The 16,633-nt window shown below is 51.3% G+C and overlaps 4 protein-coding genes and 4 non-coding genes across 11 annotated transcripts; 1 reads left to right on the top strand and 7 right to left on the bottom strand.

The window, feature by feature from the left end:
- Positions 1-180: 180 nt before the first annotated feature.
- ndufaf7 (NADH:ubiquinone oxidoreductase complex assembly factor 7) lies at positions 181-3,125 on the top strand. Its single transcript, XM_088361499.1, has 10 exons — positions 181-547; positions 675-841; positions 903-983; positions 1,048-1,158; positions 1,215-1,425; positions 1,502-1,560; positions 1,640-1,753; positions 1,853-1,996; positions 2,061-2,234; positions 2,300-3,125. The coding sequence occupies exons 1-10, from the start codon at positions 475-477 to the stop codon at positions 2,516-2,518; spliced, it is 1,353 nt and encodes a 450-aa protein (XP_088217625.1). The 5' UTR covers positions 181-474; the 3' UTR covers positions 2,519-3,125.
- On the bottom strand, positions 2,650-7,957 carry LOC148381374 (serine/threonine-protein kinase D3-like). Of its 3 annotated transcripts, none has more exons than XM_088361495.1 (18): positions 7,792-7,957; positions 7,107-7,426; positions 6,722-6,860; positions 6,519-6,650; positions 6,255-6,421; positions 5,810-5,996; positions 5,671-5,742; positions 5,374-5,612; positions 5,227-5,304; positions 4,925-5,156; positions 4,332-4,384; positions 4,187-4,259; positions 3,934-4,040; positions 3,690-3,851; positions 3,500-3,598; positions 3,175-3,442; positions 2,946-3,031; positions 2,650-2,884 (listed from the first exon to the last, which is right to left on the bottom strand). In XM_088361495.1, exons 1-18 carry the CDS (start codon positions 7,796-7,798, stop codon positions 2,765-2,767), a joined length of 2,541 nt encoding a protein of 846 aa, XP_088217621.1. In that variant the 5' UTR covers positions 7,799-7,957; the 3' UTR covers positions 2,650-2,764. The 3 variants fall into 3 exon arrangements, with proteins under 3 accessions (XP_088217621.1, XP_088217622.1, XP_088217620.1); XM_088361496.1 differs by having other exon boundaries at positions 5,810-5,993; XM_088361494.1 differs by having other exon boundaries at positions 3,175-3,598.
- Positions 7,958-7,991: 34 nt separating this feature from the next.
- On the bottom strand, positions 7,992-12,887 carry LOC148381373 (connector enhancer of kinase suppressor of ras 3-like). Of its 2 annotated transcripts, none has more exons than XM_088361498.1 (13): positions 12,684-12,887; positions 11,551-11,714; positions 11,282-11,484; positions 10,775-10,862; positions 10,563-10,604; positions 9,937-10,056; positions 9,802-9,861; positions 9,610-9,678; positions 9,376-9,525; positions 9,184-9,299; positions 8,955-9,109; positions 8,762-8,848; positions 7,992-8,694 (listed from the first exon to the last, which is right to left on the bottom strand). In XM_088361498.1, exons 1-13 carry the CDS (start codon positions 12,733-12,735, stop codon positions 8,399-8,401), a joined length of 1,602 nt encoding a protein of 533 aa, XP_088217624.1. In that variant the 5' UTR covers positions 12,736-12,887; the 3' UTR covers positions 7,992-8,398. The 2 variants fall into 2 exon arrangements, with proteins under 2 accessions (XP_088217624.1, XP_088217623.1); XM_088361497.1 differs by lacking the exon at positions 12,684-12,887 and adding an exon at positions 11,849-12,677.
- A 928-nt stretch (positions 12,888-13,815) lies between these two features.
- On the bottom strand, positions 13,816-16,565 carry rps7 (ribosomal protein S7). The gene is made up of 7 exons (XM_088361493.1): positions 16,496-16,565; positions 15,873-15,958; positions 15,704-15,775; positions 15,208-15,351; positions 14,757-14,821; positions 14,268-14,418; positions 13,816-13,929 (listed from the first exon to the last, which is right to left on the bottom strand). Exons 2-7 carry the CDS (start codon positions 15,945-15,947, stop codon positions 13,852-13,854), a joined length of 585 nt encoding a protein of 194 aa, XP_088217619.1. The 5' UTR covers positions 15,948-15,958; positions 16,496-16,565; the 3' UTR covers positions 13,816-13,851.
- On the bottom strand, positions 14,010-14,226 carry LOC148381372 (small nucleolar RNA SNORA73 family). Its single transcript, XR_015854528.1, has one exon. It is a non-coding gene; the product is annotated as a small nucleolar RNA SNORA73 family (small nucleolar RNA).
- LOC148381371 (small nucleolar RNA SNORA73 family) lies at positions 14,490-14,708 on the bottom strand. Its single transcript, XR_015854530.1, has one exon. It is a non-coding gene; the product is annotated as a small nucleolar RNA SNORA73 family (small nucleolar RNA).
- Positions 14,930-15,146, bottom strand: LOC148381370 (small nucleolar RNA SNORA73 family). The gene has a single exon (XR_015854529.1). It is a non-coding gene; the product is annotated as a small nucleolar RNA SNORA73 family (small nucleolar RNA).
- On the bottom strand, positions 15,416-15,633 carry LOC148381369 (small nucleolar RNA SNORA73 family). The gene has a single exon (XR_015854527.1). It is a non-coding gene; the product is annotated as a small nucleolar RNA SNORA73 family (small nucleolar RNA).
- Positions 16,566-16,633: the final 68 nt, after the last annotated feature.

The following is a 16,633-nucleotide window of genomic DNA, read 5'->3' as shown; positions in this document are numbered from 1 at the left end:
CTTGTTGCTCTGGCCAAATTTTCAAAATAAATCAAACACGGTAAATATGTACCTGCACCCAGGATGAACGAAATTTTAAAGTAGTGCAGATATTATTTCAGCAAAGAGTAACAAATTGTATTGAAATTGAATGCAAATTCTTAAAATGAGTTTCTTTTGTTGTGAAAGGACACCGGATGTTTATATCCGTCATTCTAATGAAATGCGATTTTACGGAAATGCTCTTCCAGCCGTGAGGACTACATCATAATACATGCATAACAATAACACAAAATTTAATTGCTGCCTTTTGTACTTGAAACGAAAGCGTCGCTTATTCGTGTTTTGTCTCGTGTGGTTTGCTGCACGTGTGGATGACCGTGTTAACGCTAACGATGTTGTGCACGTGCTGAAAGTTCCATTCAACAACAAATCAAATCAAGCACGAGACTTAAGTGAACATCGACGTGTTCCTTTTGCTTCATATTTGGAGAAATGAGGCGCATTTGTGCTTCCAAAACACATCAGCTGATCAGGTTGATTCATCCTGTCAGTCCAGTGCGACCAGGTAAAAAGTGTGGGTTTTTTTCCCCAGTCCCCTTCTTTAATAACTTTAAGCATGACACAAAACCAAAATATGTCTTGTCTTTGTCTTGAATGAGTGAATATTATAATAAAAAGCGTGTTGTCATCAGTGCGCTGGCCAGTCGCAAGCACCAGATTTTGGAGCTCCTCATCTTCTTGCTCGGATGATGACGCCAGCGGATCCACCATGCTGCGACACTTGACATCCAAAATCAAAGCCACCGGGCCCATTTCCGTGGCCGAATACATGAGGGAAGCGCTCACCAACCCCGTCATGGTGCGTCCGCCACACTTTGTTCCTCCACGTGGTGCCTCCTAACTTTGTCTTGTATCTTAAGGGATATTATGTGAAGAAGAACATGCTGGGAGCTGATGGAGATTTCATCACATCGCCGGAGATTAGTCAGATCTTTGGAGAGGTGCGCCAAATTGCTACTTTTATGTTAGGTAGGTATGGTATTTGAATACTTGCTGTTTGTACAGCTGCTGGGCGTGTGGGTGGTCAGCGAGTGGATAGCGGCGGGTCGGCCCAAACAGCTCCAGCTGGTGGAACTAGGACCCGGGAAAGGATCTTTGGCTAGCGACGTTCTCCGGGTACGCCCTCGTTGATGCTTTTGTCTGACAAAATCATCATCACATTGTTGCCGCAGGTTTTTGCTCAGCTCCAGCCAGTGCTGAGCGCGGCTTCGGTGTCGCTGCACTTGGTGGAGGTGAGCCCGGTTCTGAGTCGTCTGCAGGCTCAGACTCTGGTCGGGACCGCCGACGAAGTCGCGCGGGAGGGCCGGCCCGTTTACAGACACGGCCGAACCGCCGCTGGCCTGCCCGTGTCCTGGTACCGCCGCTTGGAGGACGTCCCGGCTGGTAGGCTCAAATGAGGAAAAATAGTGAAGTGTTTCCATGGAGACCAGTTCAGGGTTGTCAACATAAAACTGTCCAGGTTTCAGCGTGTTCCTGGCGCACGAGTTCTTTGACGCGCTGCCTATACACAAGTTCCAGGTACCTACAACATCGTCATCCTGCCTCACACTACTCGTTTCAATCAATTGGATCAATCTGTGCTTTCTTCGGTTGCCAGCGGACAGAGCGAGGCTGGCGTGAGGTCATGGTGGACGTGGACCCCGAGCAGCCAGGCCGGCTGAGGTTCGTTCTGGCGCCGTCGCCCACCTTGGCCTCCAACACGCTGGTGCAGGTCAGTATAAATTGGATTCTTTTTCCCATTGACTAGATTGAAAGAAATGATGAGTCAGCTCGATTGTTTTGTGTGGTTCAAACGTTTGCGTACGTGCAGGCTGATGAAAGTCGGGACCACGTGGAGGTGTGCGCCGAGGGCGGCGTCATCATCCAGCAGCTGGCGCGACGGGTCTCCAAGCACGGCGGGGCGGCGCTGATCGCCGACTACGGCCACGACGGCACCAAAACGGACACCTTCCGGGTAGAACCGCGTCGTCACGGCGATTAGCGGAGGTGTGTCAAATCCTCCCATCTTTGCTTGTCAGGGGTTCAAAGGTCACAGTCTCCACCACGTCCTGGCGTCTCCCGGCTGCGCCGACCTCACGGCGGACGTGGATTTTAGCTACGTGCGGCGCGTGGCGGGGAAGGGCGTGGCCTGCTTGGGACCGCTGTCTCAGAAGAACTTCCTGAAGAACATGGGCATAGACATACGCATGGAGGCAAGTGCGCTTAGGACCCCATTGGCTACAACAAGTTGGGCTCCAATGACTTGTCTGGTTCTCAGGTCCTGCTGAAGAACAGCGACCAGTCCACCAGGGAGCAGCTGCTAAGCAGCTACGAGGCACTGACGGACGGCGCCAAGATGGGCGAGCGCTTCCTCTTCTTCGGCTTGCTGCACCCGAGCCGCCTGGCCCAGCCCAAGATGGCCACCGGGCTCAAGCTGGAAAAGAGGTCTACGGCGCCGCCGCCTGTCGCCGGCTTCACTGAGCTCCAATTTGCCTGACAGCCGGAACCCTAAATGGAGCCCAACCCTGAAGAAAGACCAGATGGCCGGGACTGGTCGCTACTGGAAGTCAGGGAAGAGAAAGACAAACATTGGACTGGTCGCTATGCAGTCAGTGAACACTGTGCCTATTTTGTGTGAGTGCAAAAGTTTTAATTCCCAAATAGCATTTCAAATGCTGGTTATGTTGAATCTATGTTTGGATTCTGAAGAGCTGTCCTTGGATTCCAAATGTCCGTTTGGGGACTAGGTCTCTTCCTGGTGGCCAGCGAATTCCTCCCAGCGTGCGTCGTCGCTCTGGTGCGTGATGTAGCGGTCGCCGTGCCGCGTCTCCAAATCTCGAAGGTCTTTCCAGGTGTCGTAGTCCTGTAGAACCGGACGCTAGTCTGACTTGGTCCAGATTTTTTTTGCCTTTCCACTTGCTTACCTGCAGCCATGGGTGACTGAGGGACTTGTCCACGCTGTAGCGCTTCCTCATCTTTACCTGCAGCAGGTTGTTGATCAGGTCCGTCGCTATGGAAACAAGACTAGCATCACTGGCTGAGCAAATGTTTTTGTTTTTTTCTTCATTTGATTTACTTAAATAAATAAATAATAAATTGATGAACGTGTGATTCATCTCATTCAATAATTGATTTATTCTGTGGATCTCCTACCATCCCCTGAGATCTCCTTCCAGGGACTGGTCGGGTACATGAAGGCAGCGTTGTGGATCTGCTCGTCGATGTCCTCGTCCTCGTTGAAAGGGAAGGTTCCGCTCAGGCTGACGTAAATGATGACGCCCACCGACCACATGTCCAGCGAGCGGTTGTAGCCTTTGTTGCAGAGAACCTCCGGCGCCAGGTAGGCCGGCGTTCCCACCACCGAGCGCCGGAAGGACTTTTCGCCGATGATGCGGGCGAAGCCAAAGTCGCACAGCTTCACCTGAGGAAGAAGAGATGCACGACGACGTTCGGGAAGAGCAATTTGTCGTCTTTGTACCTGAGGCAAAGGTTCCGCCGAGGCTAGGAGGACGTTTTCAGGCTTCAGGTCACAGTGGACGATGTTCTTAAAATGGAGATGTCTGAGGGCCACCAAGATCTGCACGCGCCAGGAACAACAACAACTACAAAAGTGAAGAGACGCTTTTTGCTGCGAGAGGGCCAGGCAAGCAATCATTGGTGGCGCTCACCTGCGTCACCAAGAACTTGGCCAGACGCTCAGGCAGGCGGCTCTTCTCACTGGACAGGATCATCTCCAACATGTCACCGTGAAGCTTCTCCATGACCACAAAGACCCGCTCGGGGGTCTCGAACATGCAGTCCAGGTTTACCACGCCGGGGTGCCGCAGCTTCTGGAGACGGGCGAGAAGAGGCTGCGACTCAACCAAAAGCAGTTGAGATGACGTGGCTGCACTTTATTTAGCACGTAGATACCTGCAAGATGGCCACCTCGTTGCGCAGCTGACTCTCCTGCTTGGTGGGGAATCTCATCTTGTCGATGATCTTGATGGCCACGTTGCGACCGCTCTTTCTGTGCTGACCTGAGCAGGATGACATCAAGTAAGTGTTTTGAAATCCAAATGTCTTGAGGGCTGTCCTGGTTCTTCATCGTACCACTAGAGTGAGCCCGCAGAACACAGTGCGGGCTCTCTTTAGTGGTACGCACTGGAAGTTGACCTGATCTCACCTCCATAGACGACACCAAATTGTCCTGAGCCGAGAACGTCGTCAGAAAAGATTTGATAGACGGAGCTGATATCCTGGATGAGGAAAAGATAGATCACCGTAATTAAAATGAAGATGATGACGATCATGTTCCTCCCAGGACTCACCACGTTCTCTTGGATCTGCGAGTTGCAAACTGATATGCTGATGGCGAGCTCTTCTGCGGACACAACCACAACATGATTTTTTTTTTTTAAATCAAAATAAAGCCCATGTTCCTGTCCCCCCCCACCCCCCCCCCCCCCCCCCCCCCCCCAGTGCCTGCTGGTCGCCTGCCAGCAAATTTCCATGAGAGCGCCGCTATCGATTCAGATTTGCTTACATTTAGGTCAAATATTTTACACGACTTTTATTTATTCAGCCATGAGGAGCACTTCCTGTTCCTGGAATGAGATCTTCCAGTCATTTGGGGGCCAGTCTGACAGAAAAAAACAAGTGTGTTGCATAACGTGCATTAGCATAATAGCATGTATTAATGTGATTGCAAAAAGGGGTGGGGCTAACCAGGTGAAAAGGCCTAAAAGGAATTTACTGTTAATTCCAGCCAAAATGGAGCCAGATGAGGTGGAAAATCCGCTGAAATCCCTTCAATCAGCGTCACTTTAGTGGGATTGACGCTTCATGGCGTGGCGGCTGTCAAATCTCACAGACCACGTAGATGCCGTTCTGCTTCCTGTTGCATCATCACGCTGACACTCACCGTGGTCCCGCCCTTTTCCGGTGCCTTTGGCCGTGAGGGGCATCATGGCCCGGCGGATGGCCTTCTCCCAGCTGCGGCCCGTTTCCCGAGACGCGCCGCCGTCGTCCTCGCCGACGTAATAGACGGCGCCGGACGCCAGGACCAAGCGGAAGCACGGGGCGCTGCTCCCCGCCGTCGGGCCGGCCGCTTCCTGGGACGCCTCAACGCGCAGGATCTCGGACAGCGACATCTCCTGAGGACGCACGTTGGGAACGTCACGTTACCTTCAACCAATAAATCCAGTCTTGTGTGTCGGTCGGTACCTTGTAGAACTTGGCTCCGCTGTGGTTCTGGAAGAGTGTAAGACTTTTGCAGTCCAGACACCAGAAATGTCGCTTCCTCTGCACGGACACGTCAAGGTCACGCGTGTGCAATCACACACATGTGCTTGTGTGTGTGTGTGTACTGACCATGTTGTCATGACTGGTGTAGTGGACCATCCAACCTTCTTTGACCACAGTGGAGCTTCTCCGCTTGGCATGTTTGATGGACTGGACCACTCGCATCAGGGGGATGTTGCTGCTGGTCGGAGGGCTGCCATTGTCGTCATTGCGGTCTTCGGACGCGGCCCCTCGCTCCTGCTCGTTGACGTCTCCGTTGTGCACCTCCAAGGTGGATTCGGCGTCCAGGATGGGACTGGATGTTCCTTCTGGAGTACAAGACAAAGTCACACAAACATGTAATATATAATACTATAACGGACTCACCTCCGTTGACCTCCCCCAAGCAGTCTCGAGGAACTTTGTCGGCGCATCTCTTGTGACAGTTGAACTTGCAATCTGAAGCAGGGGTGGCACGTCAGAAGGTTCCCCAAGTTTGAGGATGCGGCGCCACGGGCGTGCTGACCTTTGCACTGCAGGCCTTGTCGGAAGAGACCCTTGAGCAGACGCTTGCAGTGCTGACACACGGTGGGTCGCGCGTACGTGTGCACGGCGAACGTGTGCGGCAGCTTGACGCCCCCCGAGGCCGTTTTGGCCAACCAGGCCGGACGGGCGCCGTGCGTGCGATTCCTGGCGCCCAGAAGGGGGCGCTGCTGCTCACATCAATTTAATGATGACAAAGGAACAAGTGAAGCTGTGTGTGTTTGTGTGTGTGTGTGTGTGTGTGTGCGCATGGTAATCACTTTGTGGGCTGTGTGAAACAGGATGGAAAATCCGGTGCCTTGCCTCCAGGCACTGTCAATGTGTGTGTGTGCTGGTTGCACAATCTAGACTAGCTCATCTGTGAATGTGTGCTCACTTCCACAAACATGTTACATGCACATGCGAGATGAAAATGTCAGGTGTCGCACCTCATCCTGCGGCGTGCTGCAATGTTTGGGGAGCTCGGCAGAAGGTCGGCGCTGAAGAGAGGCGGGAGCGCCGCTCAGCAAGACGTTGGAGGCTCGTCTCCTCTTGACGCCGCTGCACTTGTTTGGAATTGTCATTGCGCAACGCTTGTGGAAGTTCAGACCACAACCTGCACAGGACGCATTTTTAGAAAGAACTAAGTGAAGTTTCCCATAGACATAAAAATCACAGAGGGCACCAGCATTGACCCCTGTGGCACACCTCACCTTCACATCTGAGGCCTTGGCGTACGAGCCCCCACAGCATCTGGCCGCAGTGATCGCAGAAGGCCGGCGCACGGTACGAGTGCACGCACAGCACGTGAGGGCACGTCTGCAAGTCGTCCGATGAAGCCAGAGCTGCGAGCAGAGAACGCCGCCGTCAATTGCGCGCGCGGGCACCCGAGCTTCGTCTGAAGAGCGGCGCTAACCCGACAGGACCGCCTCCACCAGGTCGCCCTCGCGTATGTCCTCGGCGGCGGTGACCCGCTTCAAGATGTTGTCCGAGTTCAGGTCGTGGCGGAAGAGCAGGATCTTGTCGTGCATCCGGGTCAAGCCGCATTCTGGGAACTGACCGAACGAACGGCGTGAATTGACACTCCAAAAATGGGAAACGTTCGGCTTACGTGATTGTTTTGGCCCGGCTTTGACCCGAGGAAGAGAAAATGGAATCCATTTTCACTTTGCATCTTTTAATGCACACTGAGTGTGTCTTTAATCTGCCATTAAGCGGGCCACGCACACACTCACACACACACAAACTGGTTGAGGTCACAAAAGTCCAACTTGTGGAGCACAGTAACTTTTTATTTGTACCTTGTGGTCGAGGACGGCGCAGATGAGCTCAACGATGGCCGACAGCGAGAGGTTGTTGGCGTCCAGGGTCAGCGGCTCCCGGGTTAGTCCAATCTGAAGCAGGAAGGAGACGCCGAGGGCGGAGACACCGTGGGCAGGGATGTCGGGTCGGTCATCCGGTGGGACGGGTGACGGCGAGGGAGTCGAAGGCGACGGCGGTGGCGAGCTGCTTTCCGACGACATGGACGGCGACGTGAAATGGACGCGTCTCGGTCGTCCTCCTCGGCGTCCTATCGCTTCACATTTCTCGGGTTTTCTCCTTTCGGGGACTTGCTGACGTACTGATTAACAAAAAGACAATCGTGATTAAAAAAAAAAATCCTATATTCAATATACTTGATGAATACACCGTAGGTTGCAAGGGAACAAAAAATGACCCAAAAATATTAAAGATTAACATTTTAACAGAGCAGTTAAAATGTGAACAGGTGGAAACCTGAATTAAATTCATTACACGTTGCAAAAAAACACTAGATTGCATAGTAAGTCTGACAAAAGGCAAAGAACTGAAGCACAGGTGAATGTAATCATCAACCAAACGAAAAAAGACTTTCCAAGCGTGCTGCATCCATTGTGATGCGGAAATTGTCGCCAGTTTTTGCAAAAGGTAAATTTATGATTGCATGAGAATAAAAGACAGGAGTACCTCGCATCAGGAAGAAGGCTGCTGAAGTTTCTGTCGGTCAGCAAAATGGCTCACGGACGTCAAACGTCTCCACAAGCGTCCTCTGCTGGGCGTTCGAACCCAAACCATCTCCACCTTGCTCCCTGCGCGTGCACAGTGAGCGCGCGTGACCGTGGCCGACGGTCAAAAGAGCGACGTCCCACACAAACATGACGTCAGCGTCAAGCGTCACTTAACTTTTAATAAACGATACAACATCGCCGTCTAGTGGGCGTTAATGGGAACAGAATATGTGCGCTTCTGCAAATGAAACTCAAACATTGAACCACATCAATTGAAACAATTTGTGTATAGAAACTTTGTCCTGAGTAAAAATGTAAAGATGTTTACAGTATAAAAATAGATGTATTGCAGGATATATTTATAGCGTGGGAGGGTCACAGAACTTGTCGCAAAAACCTTATTGTGCCATCTTATGCTATTTCAAATCAATGAGGTTTTCAGCAAGTAACAAATAGATCAAATAAAATAAAAAAAATCAGTAAATCTGCTGCAAGTATTTGGCACATCCTTAAAAAGGTTCATCGATGCCCAGAGAGCTGTCAATCAAAACCTGCGTGTCCGTCCGTCATTGGCTGAGCAGCCTAAGGCGAGCCAGCCAGCCTCCGAGCAGCGATGTCGACTGTTTCCCACCGGCGGCGGCGGCAGGCTCTTTCTTGGCCCCCGCTTCCTGGAAGGGGATGGTGGCGCTGTTGTGCAAGTCGGCGCTGATGAAGCAGCGACTTCCCCGGATGTGGTCCACGCCGCGGATGGAGGGTTGCCGGCGGTACGGGAGCGGGAAGCATTGCTCCTCGTCGCCCTTCTCTTCGGTGATGCTGCTGATGCCGTCGTTGCTCAGGTAGCGCTGAAGATGGCGGCTGCCTCCTGCGTGACGCGACGCCATCTTTGAGTGAAGCTTCTCGGCGGCTCCAAAATGGAGCGGCTTGCTTACCGTTCCTTCCTGGAGCGCCGCCGCGCTGGCAAGACACGGCCGAGAGAACCTCGGCCGGCATGGACATGGGTCGAGGTTTACCTGCACCTGCACGGACGACAAGTATTTTTCACCTTACTGTCGACCTACCATGATTCATATTTGACTGTCAATATTATTTTTTGGGGGAGTTCTTGGTGTAAAACGTTCTCACCGCGTCCACCGTGGCGCTGTCGGAGTCGGACTGGAACCGGAATGGGGACCGGGGCTGGGGCCGGGATGGGCAGATGGACTTGAGGAGCGTTGTCGACGTCGGTTCTGGCGGCATCCAGACAGGAGTGAGGAGACCTCGATGGTGCCTTGGCCTCACTGAGTGAGCAAGATGAAGAAATGGCTTGAAATGAGCGCAGGAGGAAGCGGAAAGGTCAAAGTGCGCCACTCACACTGACGAATACTGGACGCCGGAGGGAGGGGGGATGTGCAGATCCAAGATGGTCGCCTTGCCGCCATTGGCAGGGGTCTCCGAAGGAAGACGCCATCTGGGGAGGCCCGATGAAACCTGCAATGTCGTCATGGAAACGCACATTACAAGATCCCGCTATGATGTCACGTGATGATGTCACGCTCGGTCCGACCTGAACGAGGGGAGGCCTCCAGCGCATGTTCTTGAGCGGCGCCGCAGCAAAGGCGCCGGCGGTTTCCGACGGCCTCTTCTTCAACACCAAAAGCACGTCGCCCGACGTCGCCCTCAACTTGGCCACCAGGTTCTTGAGCTGCCAGCCCACCTGGACCAATCACAGCACAGTGTAGCGATGATAGGGCGGGCGGGGACATGCAGGAGGAGAGACAGCGAGGTCGGCGTCACTCACCACCGTCTGCTCGTTGACTCGGATCACCTCGTCTCCGGCGTGGATCTTCTTGGTCCTGTCTGCTGGGGACTAAAGTTGAAAACCAATGAGAAGGACTGAGAATGAACAAGGTTGGCGCTTTCTTCAATCTAGTCTGGGGAAAATAATTAGCTCTGGATTAACCAATTAACTGACCACAAGGTGGTAACTCACGTTCTCAGTGGTTCCTGTAACGACGTGAAGGCCGTCGTAGGTGGACTTGATGTAGATGCCCTACCAAGCGACACATCCCATCAGTGCAGTCTATAAAGTGGCCACAAGAGGCCACTAAATTCCACCAGCACTCACCAGGCCTTCACCGGGCTTGATGTTATAGATGTGAACTTCCTCCACGCACGAATGGTCGCTATTAGACGGGTCGGAGGTCATCTGGGCTGTCTTCTCGCAGAGGCTGTTTAGAGCTTGAGACTGAAACACACACGGACACACACACGGGAGCGCTTTAGCTCAGGAAACTAGCAACCAACAGGAAATACCAAAATAAGCAGGAAACACTGGAGAACACTCCTCCCAGCTTTTTTGCAACTTGGATTGGGTTCACAAGGTGAACGGAACACAGCTAAAGCCAGCCATACACACACACGCACACACATGCACACGTACACACACGCCAGTATATTCCCATCGCTTCTTATTTCTTCCATTAATATTAGAAGTAGCGCTAAAAATTGTCGCTGTTAAAAATGTTGCTTTTTGTTGCTGGCATTTTCTTTTTATTGGAAGTTTGGATAGGGAAGAGACACACAACAGCGGCGAACAAAAGGCTGGCCAACAGGAAGCGTGATCTAAGACAGGAAGTCGGCGTTCCCGAGCTGAATAAACAGCAGCGCGCAACATGGGACAGGAAAAGGGAAATGTGTGTGTGCATGTGTGCGTGTGTGCGCCGATATCAAAAGCAGAAGAAAAGGACTGACCACTTCCAGGCTCTTCTCTTCTATCTCATAAACGGTGAAGTCCTGTGAGGACAAAACACAAACATGAGTGAGGGTGGTGGGCGGCTTCGGCGAACTTTGACCAACAATGAGATTAAAAAGGCTCGTGAACGTTATTAGGATTAGAAAACAAGCTCCAACGTCATTCAAGTGCAGAAAATGAAGCAAATCAAAGAGAGGCAGGTCCGAGCAACCTTCTGGACGGTGGAGGTGAGCTCCAGACACAGTTGGACGATGTTGCTTTTTGTGGACGTGAAGTCGCTGGCGCTTGTCAGGGGAGTCCTGCAAACAACATCGTTTATTGACATTGGGCCGAGAGAGAAAAGAAAACAACTTTTGTTAGCTCTCCATGCTGCCAGCCGTGTTTATTTTCTTATCATCACAGATTGCTAGCGACAGGCGTCTCACTCGGTCGAATGGACCGCGAATGAAATGTAAACAACAGCGACGCGTGTCAAACGTTGGGAATGTTCTTCAGGCTCGTACAAGCCTCACCTGGGAAAGGCGCATGAAGGCGTGTGTGTGTGTGTGAGTGTGTAATGAGCTGCTGTGTCAAAGTTGGAGTGACAGTTATTAAGGTGGTAAAATCTTTGGAATTCGGTAAAAGTATCCCGCGTGTGTTTGGCTCGTGTAGCACGGTGAGCTAGCGGTTAGCGCATTTGCCCGAGCGCCTCGGAGGTTTGACCCTCATCATCACACACCTGTCCATCCAGGCCAGCAGACTCTTGGCGGCGGCGATAAGCTCCACCACGGCGGTGAGGAAGTCGTTGGAAGGCCGGTGGGCGGCGCTGCTGCCGTAGGCGGGGTTCTTGCGGCGCTGCGACACGGCGCCGCCCAGGTCGCGGTGAGCCAGCCTCATCCGGCCCACCAGCGTCTTCAGCTTGTCCGACTCCACGCCGTTGTTCTTCCAACAACGAGAGACGTCATCAGCGACTGACCCGATTTGCTTTCTAACGTGACGACGGCGTACCAGCGCACAGAGCAGGTCGACGGCTTCCAGCAGGAGCTCCTGATGGCCCACCTTGAGCACGCCCAGCGTGCTCAGTTCCTGGTGTGTCATCTTCAGGAGCTTCTCCCCATCCACCTGCTGCCACCTAAAGGCCGGGAGGTATTGTTGCAAGCTGTCGTCCAGGCCTGCGCCGCAACAAAAGCGTCAGGTCAGGCACGTGAGCAAAGAGCGGCTGCCGGTTAATCATTGAGCAAATATCAACAACTCAACTGACGGCCTACTTCTAAGTGCATGTGCTCGCCAGTGCTGACCGACTTACTGCAGACAACAACATTCAAGAGGAAACGCTTTTCCTCGAGTGGCGTGCACCTTTGCGAGCAGGAAGTGAGCGTCAATAGCCAGAGGCGTTTATTCTTTCTCCTCAGCAAAGAAGTGGATCTCTCTGTTAATGGTGTCGCCTTTTCCATTTTATCCTCCCACTGAGCAAACAAGCCAGTGCGGATCCTCCTCCTTCCACCGCGAGTCCAAACTCCAGAGTTTCGGTTAGAATTTGGACTCCTTCCAGTGGAAGTTACAATAGCATCTGTCCATCTCTTACAAGTGGAAGACACGGCGGATGTCTGTCACTCAACAGGGCGGAGGCAGCTAGTTGATTGGACCGCAAAGGCTCGTCGTGCGAGCTGCAACATGTCGATCGGTCCCGACACGCCGAGCTGGTCCCGGCTCATGTGATCAAACAAGAGACGTTAGACGGTTTTGTTCATTCTCAGACACATCACTGCTCATTAGCATATGGATAGACACAACCTATGTGACGTCACAGTGGGCTAATTGGCTACACCCCTGCCTGCAGCCTGTTGCTCAGCCAATGACTTGACAAGCATAAGAACCACTTTGACGGTTCAAATCACAAAAGAAAACAAGCGCGTTGTTTGTGTGAGTCCACTGTACACAGCAAGTCTAAATTCGAGCGTGAATTCTTGTTTTACGCCACAAAATATGTGAGCTGCCCCGAATCCCAACATGGAGAGTAGGAGCTGCTGACTTCCAACAGATAAAAACATGCATCGACTTGATTACGTTCTTGCATGATTTGCGCGTGCAGTAGTCAGTGAGGTAAGTTGATGATTTGCAATGTTGCTCGCTCTTCTTACCTCTCATCCAGTCGAGAACTTGCTGAGGGCTCCATGCGCTCACGGCCTCCATGTCGGACTCTTTAAAAAGTGGAGATGATCCTCGGCGAGCGCCCAAAAGTCATGATTATTAATAATTACAGATGTTTTCTGTTGCGCATGGTGCTGGTGAGTGAGAAGTCAAGTGCTATCCTCTGGTGAACGTTTCAAGTGGGAGGACCGCACTAGTGTTGGCTCATGAGTGAACGAGTCGTTCAAAAGAACGTTTCTTTTCAGTGAACGAATAACTTCCGAAAGTGATTCGTTCTTTTTTCAGTTACTGAGCTGGTGAACACTATTGTATAGTAGTGGCCTTGTGTTAGAGTGTCCGCCCTGAGATTGGGAGATTGGGGGTTCAAACCCTGGCCGGGTCATACCGGAGACTATAAAAATGGTACCCATTTCTTCCCTGCTTGGCACTCAGTGGAAGGGGTTGAAATGGGGCTCCGCTGCTGCTCACGATCATTGGGAATTGAACTTATAAAATCAAGATGACCCAAAGATAATCTCCGCGTTTTTGCACAACGGCGCATCCCTTCATGCAATAAAGTTAACCGTTAGCTTGGAGAAAACGCGCATAAAAGAAGTGGTGTTTCTTTCTTTCCTTGGTAAATTGGAATTCTAAAGATTCAATTCACTTAAAAGAACTGGAATGCACATCACTAGGCCGCACGGGCGCGTGCACGACAGTGTCGGGTTACCTCAGCCCCGCCCAACAGCTCTCCGTCAGTCACGTGATCGCGCGAACCAACGGCAGTTTTCTTTTTGAGCTTACAATGACACTAAAATATTTCATTTTTCGTTGCGATGATGACAATCATGTACCATCACATCTAGAAGGCCAGCAGGGTCTTTTCGAGCAAAAAGGCGACTTTGAAGGAAATAGTGCCACCGAGCGGCGGATGTTGGTACTGCACATCTTTCATGCTCAGGTGGAAATTCAAAGTTTGTTTACGGCAAAGCTGAACAATTTGTAGTTAGTGCCAAATGCAAGTAAAGTAAGTTCATTTCCCAAATCAAAAAAAAAAAAAAAGAGCAAACCAGAAGGACCAGGGTGCACGAGTCCATGAGTCCTAGCCAAGTGGCATGATAAGCAATGAGACAAGAGCCAACGTTTGAACAGAACACAAATTTATTTTGCCATGTGCATTTAGAGCTGGTATTCGGGGAATTCAAAGACGACTTCTTTGCCTGTGAGCTTCTTGTAGACGCCGGCGAACGTTTCCACCTGAAACCATGAGACACCATTTGATGACAAACCGCTAAAGGCTAGAAAAGATATAAATGAATAAATACAATACGATAATCAAATGTGCACTGCATGGTTTGGCTCCCCAGTAATGGCCCCAAAAGGACTCTGGGAAGTTGTAGGAATATGCTGGACGTTCATCCTCGCCGACAAAAGTCGGGGACGCAACTTTTTCTGCGACGCGGTGGAAAGGGAATGTACGTCATAGCACGAGGCTACGCTCCCGTACGCCACAGCGACAGAGCCAGGGAGAAACTCCCTGGATGTCCGCGTCGGATCAGAACTGGCCGATGGGCTCGCCGCAGCGGGTCACGTACTTTGTGCTCCACGTTGATCTGCTGCGCCTTGTCCAGGTGGACCTTGATGAGTCGACTGCTGTCCAGCTTGACGCGGATTCTCTTGCCCACAATCTCGCTAGGGAACACCAGGTCCTCCAAGATGGCGTCGTGAACGGACGTCAGCGTGCGGCTGGATGAAACCGCAGCAAAAGAAGCGTGCGGATGAGTTTTGGAACATCAAGGTGAGTGTTTGAGGCTTCAAAATGTGCACTGCATGGTTTGGCTCCCCAGTAACACAGCCCTAAGGGGCTCTGGGAAGTTGTAGGAATATGCAGGACGTTCATCCTCGCCGAACAAAGTCGGGGACGCAACTTTTTGTGCGACGTTGTGGAAGGGGAATATACGTCTTAGCACGAAGCTACGCTCCCATGTGCCACCAGGACAGAGCCAGGAGATCAGCTCACTGGGTGTCCACGTCAGAGTCACCATGCCGCATGTGAGCAGCACCAAGAAAATATTTGCGCTCACCTTCTGGGTCGCTTCTGCTTATTCTTGATGCGACTTTTCCGGGTGGGTTTAGGCAGAATTCTCCTCTGAAAGACAACAGTCGCTCATTGGTCTAAGTCAATCAAGCACACCAACATAACGGTCTTCATTCATGACATTTTTATATCCAATTGGATTTTTTTGAAAGTTGTGTCAAATGTGCACTGCATGGTTTGGCTCCCCAGTAAGGGCCCCAAAGGGACTCTGGGAAGTTGTAGGAATATGCAGAACGTTCATCCTCGCCGACAAAGTCGGGGACGCAACTTTTTGTGCGACGTGGTGGAAGGGGAATGTACGTCTTAGCGCGAGGCTACGCTCCCGTACGCCACCGGGACAGAGCCAGGAGACCAGCTCACTGGATGTCAACGTCGGTTCAAACAAATTTGATGCGAGGAGCGTTTTCAAAAAAAAAAAAAAAGTGCAACTAGCTAACCTGCGCAATGAAGACTACGTGCTTGCCGCTGAATTTCTTTTCCAGCTCCCTGACCAGGCGCACTTGAATCTTCTGGAAGGACTTCAGCTGAGGAACGGGAACGAAGATGATGATTGCTTTCTTGTTCCCCGAAACCTCAATTTCCTGTTGAGAACATCAAACAATTAGTCACAAATCCAAACATCACATTATCATACGGCAGTATGGGGGATGTGCGCTGCATGGTTTGGCTCCCCAGTAAGGGCCCCAAAAGGACTCTGGGAAGTTGTAGGAATATGCAGGACGTTCATCCTCGCCGACAAAGGTCGGGGACGCAACTTTTTCTGCGACGTTGTGGAAGGGGAATGTACGTCTTAGCACAAAGCTACGCTCCCGTGTGCCACCAGGACAGAGCCAGGAGACCAGCTCACTGGGTGTCCACGTCGGATTAACAGCATGCAAATGAAAATGACACTAAATCCACATTTTGTTTGTCATACTAGATATTCAATTTCACCTTTGCTGCTGTGATGTTGAGTTCTCTGAGCTGCGCCTTGAGGTCAGAGTTCATCTCCAGCTCGAGAAGAGCCTTCAGGGGCACAAGACAAGGCACAACATCTCATATAAATACTTCATTGTTATACCTGGAATCACCTTTATCGGATATGTCTGACTCTACCGCTTACCTGGGAAATCCCAGACTCAAACTCGTCTGGTTTTTCGCCATTAGGCTTCACTATCTTAGCACTCGTGCTGAACATGGCCGTTGTCTCTGCAGACAAAACAACCACGTTTAGAGATTTGGATTGTAACAGTGAGCAAGGCACCGCACACACCGATTCCGAATTCTAACCTGTGTACCACTAAATTATTTGATCGTCAATAATGTACACGCTATACCTTCAAGGAGTTGAGGCAGTTAGCCAAATTGCTAAGCTAACGCTGCGACAAGGAGTTTGGCAACGCTAAACAAATCCTGATGCGAAAATACTTTTACCAGTAGCACTTTATAAAGATTAAATCAGCGACTTGTAGAGGGGGAAAAGCGCTATCGGGTATCCACGCTCCGGTCTCCAAAGTCGCTGTTATAAGCGAACACATGCACGGCCTGCTCGGCAACCAGCATTCAACCGAGCGAGTCAACCACGCTTCGTTGTGTCTTCTAAAACTGCAATCCGTTGTCACAAAGCGCTCAATCTAAGCCATCATGTATGTACGAATGTGGACGAGACAAAAACGTGTCCATTAAAGATTAGTTTGCCACATTATCGGGAAAAATAGTCCATCCAGCCATAAAGTCACAACCAACCTCAGTCAACGACGGCCAAGGAAGAGACCGGAACATCGCGAGAGTGGCATTCATGCACAGTTTCGTGAGGGTAAAGTATCGCGAGAGAACGTTGGATCTCGTCATCAAGGTATCGCGAGAGGCTCATAATCCGCGATT

Source organism: Syngnathus floridae, chromosome 19 (genome assembly GCF_059516105.1).
Source record: "Syngnathus floridae isolate MCC-2025c chromosome 19, RoL_Sflo_1.0, whole genome shotgun sequence".
Taxonomy (NCBI): Eukaryota; Metazoa; Chordata; class Actinopteri; order Syngnathiformes; family Syngnathidae; genus Syngnathus; species Syngnathus floridae.
This window is presented reverse-complemented; position numbering and strand designations above follow the sequence as displayed.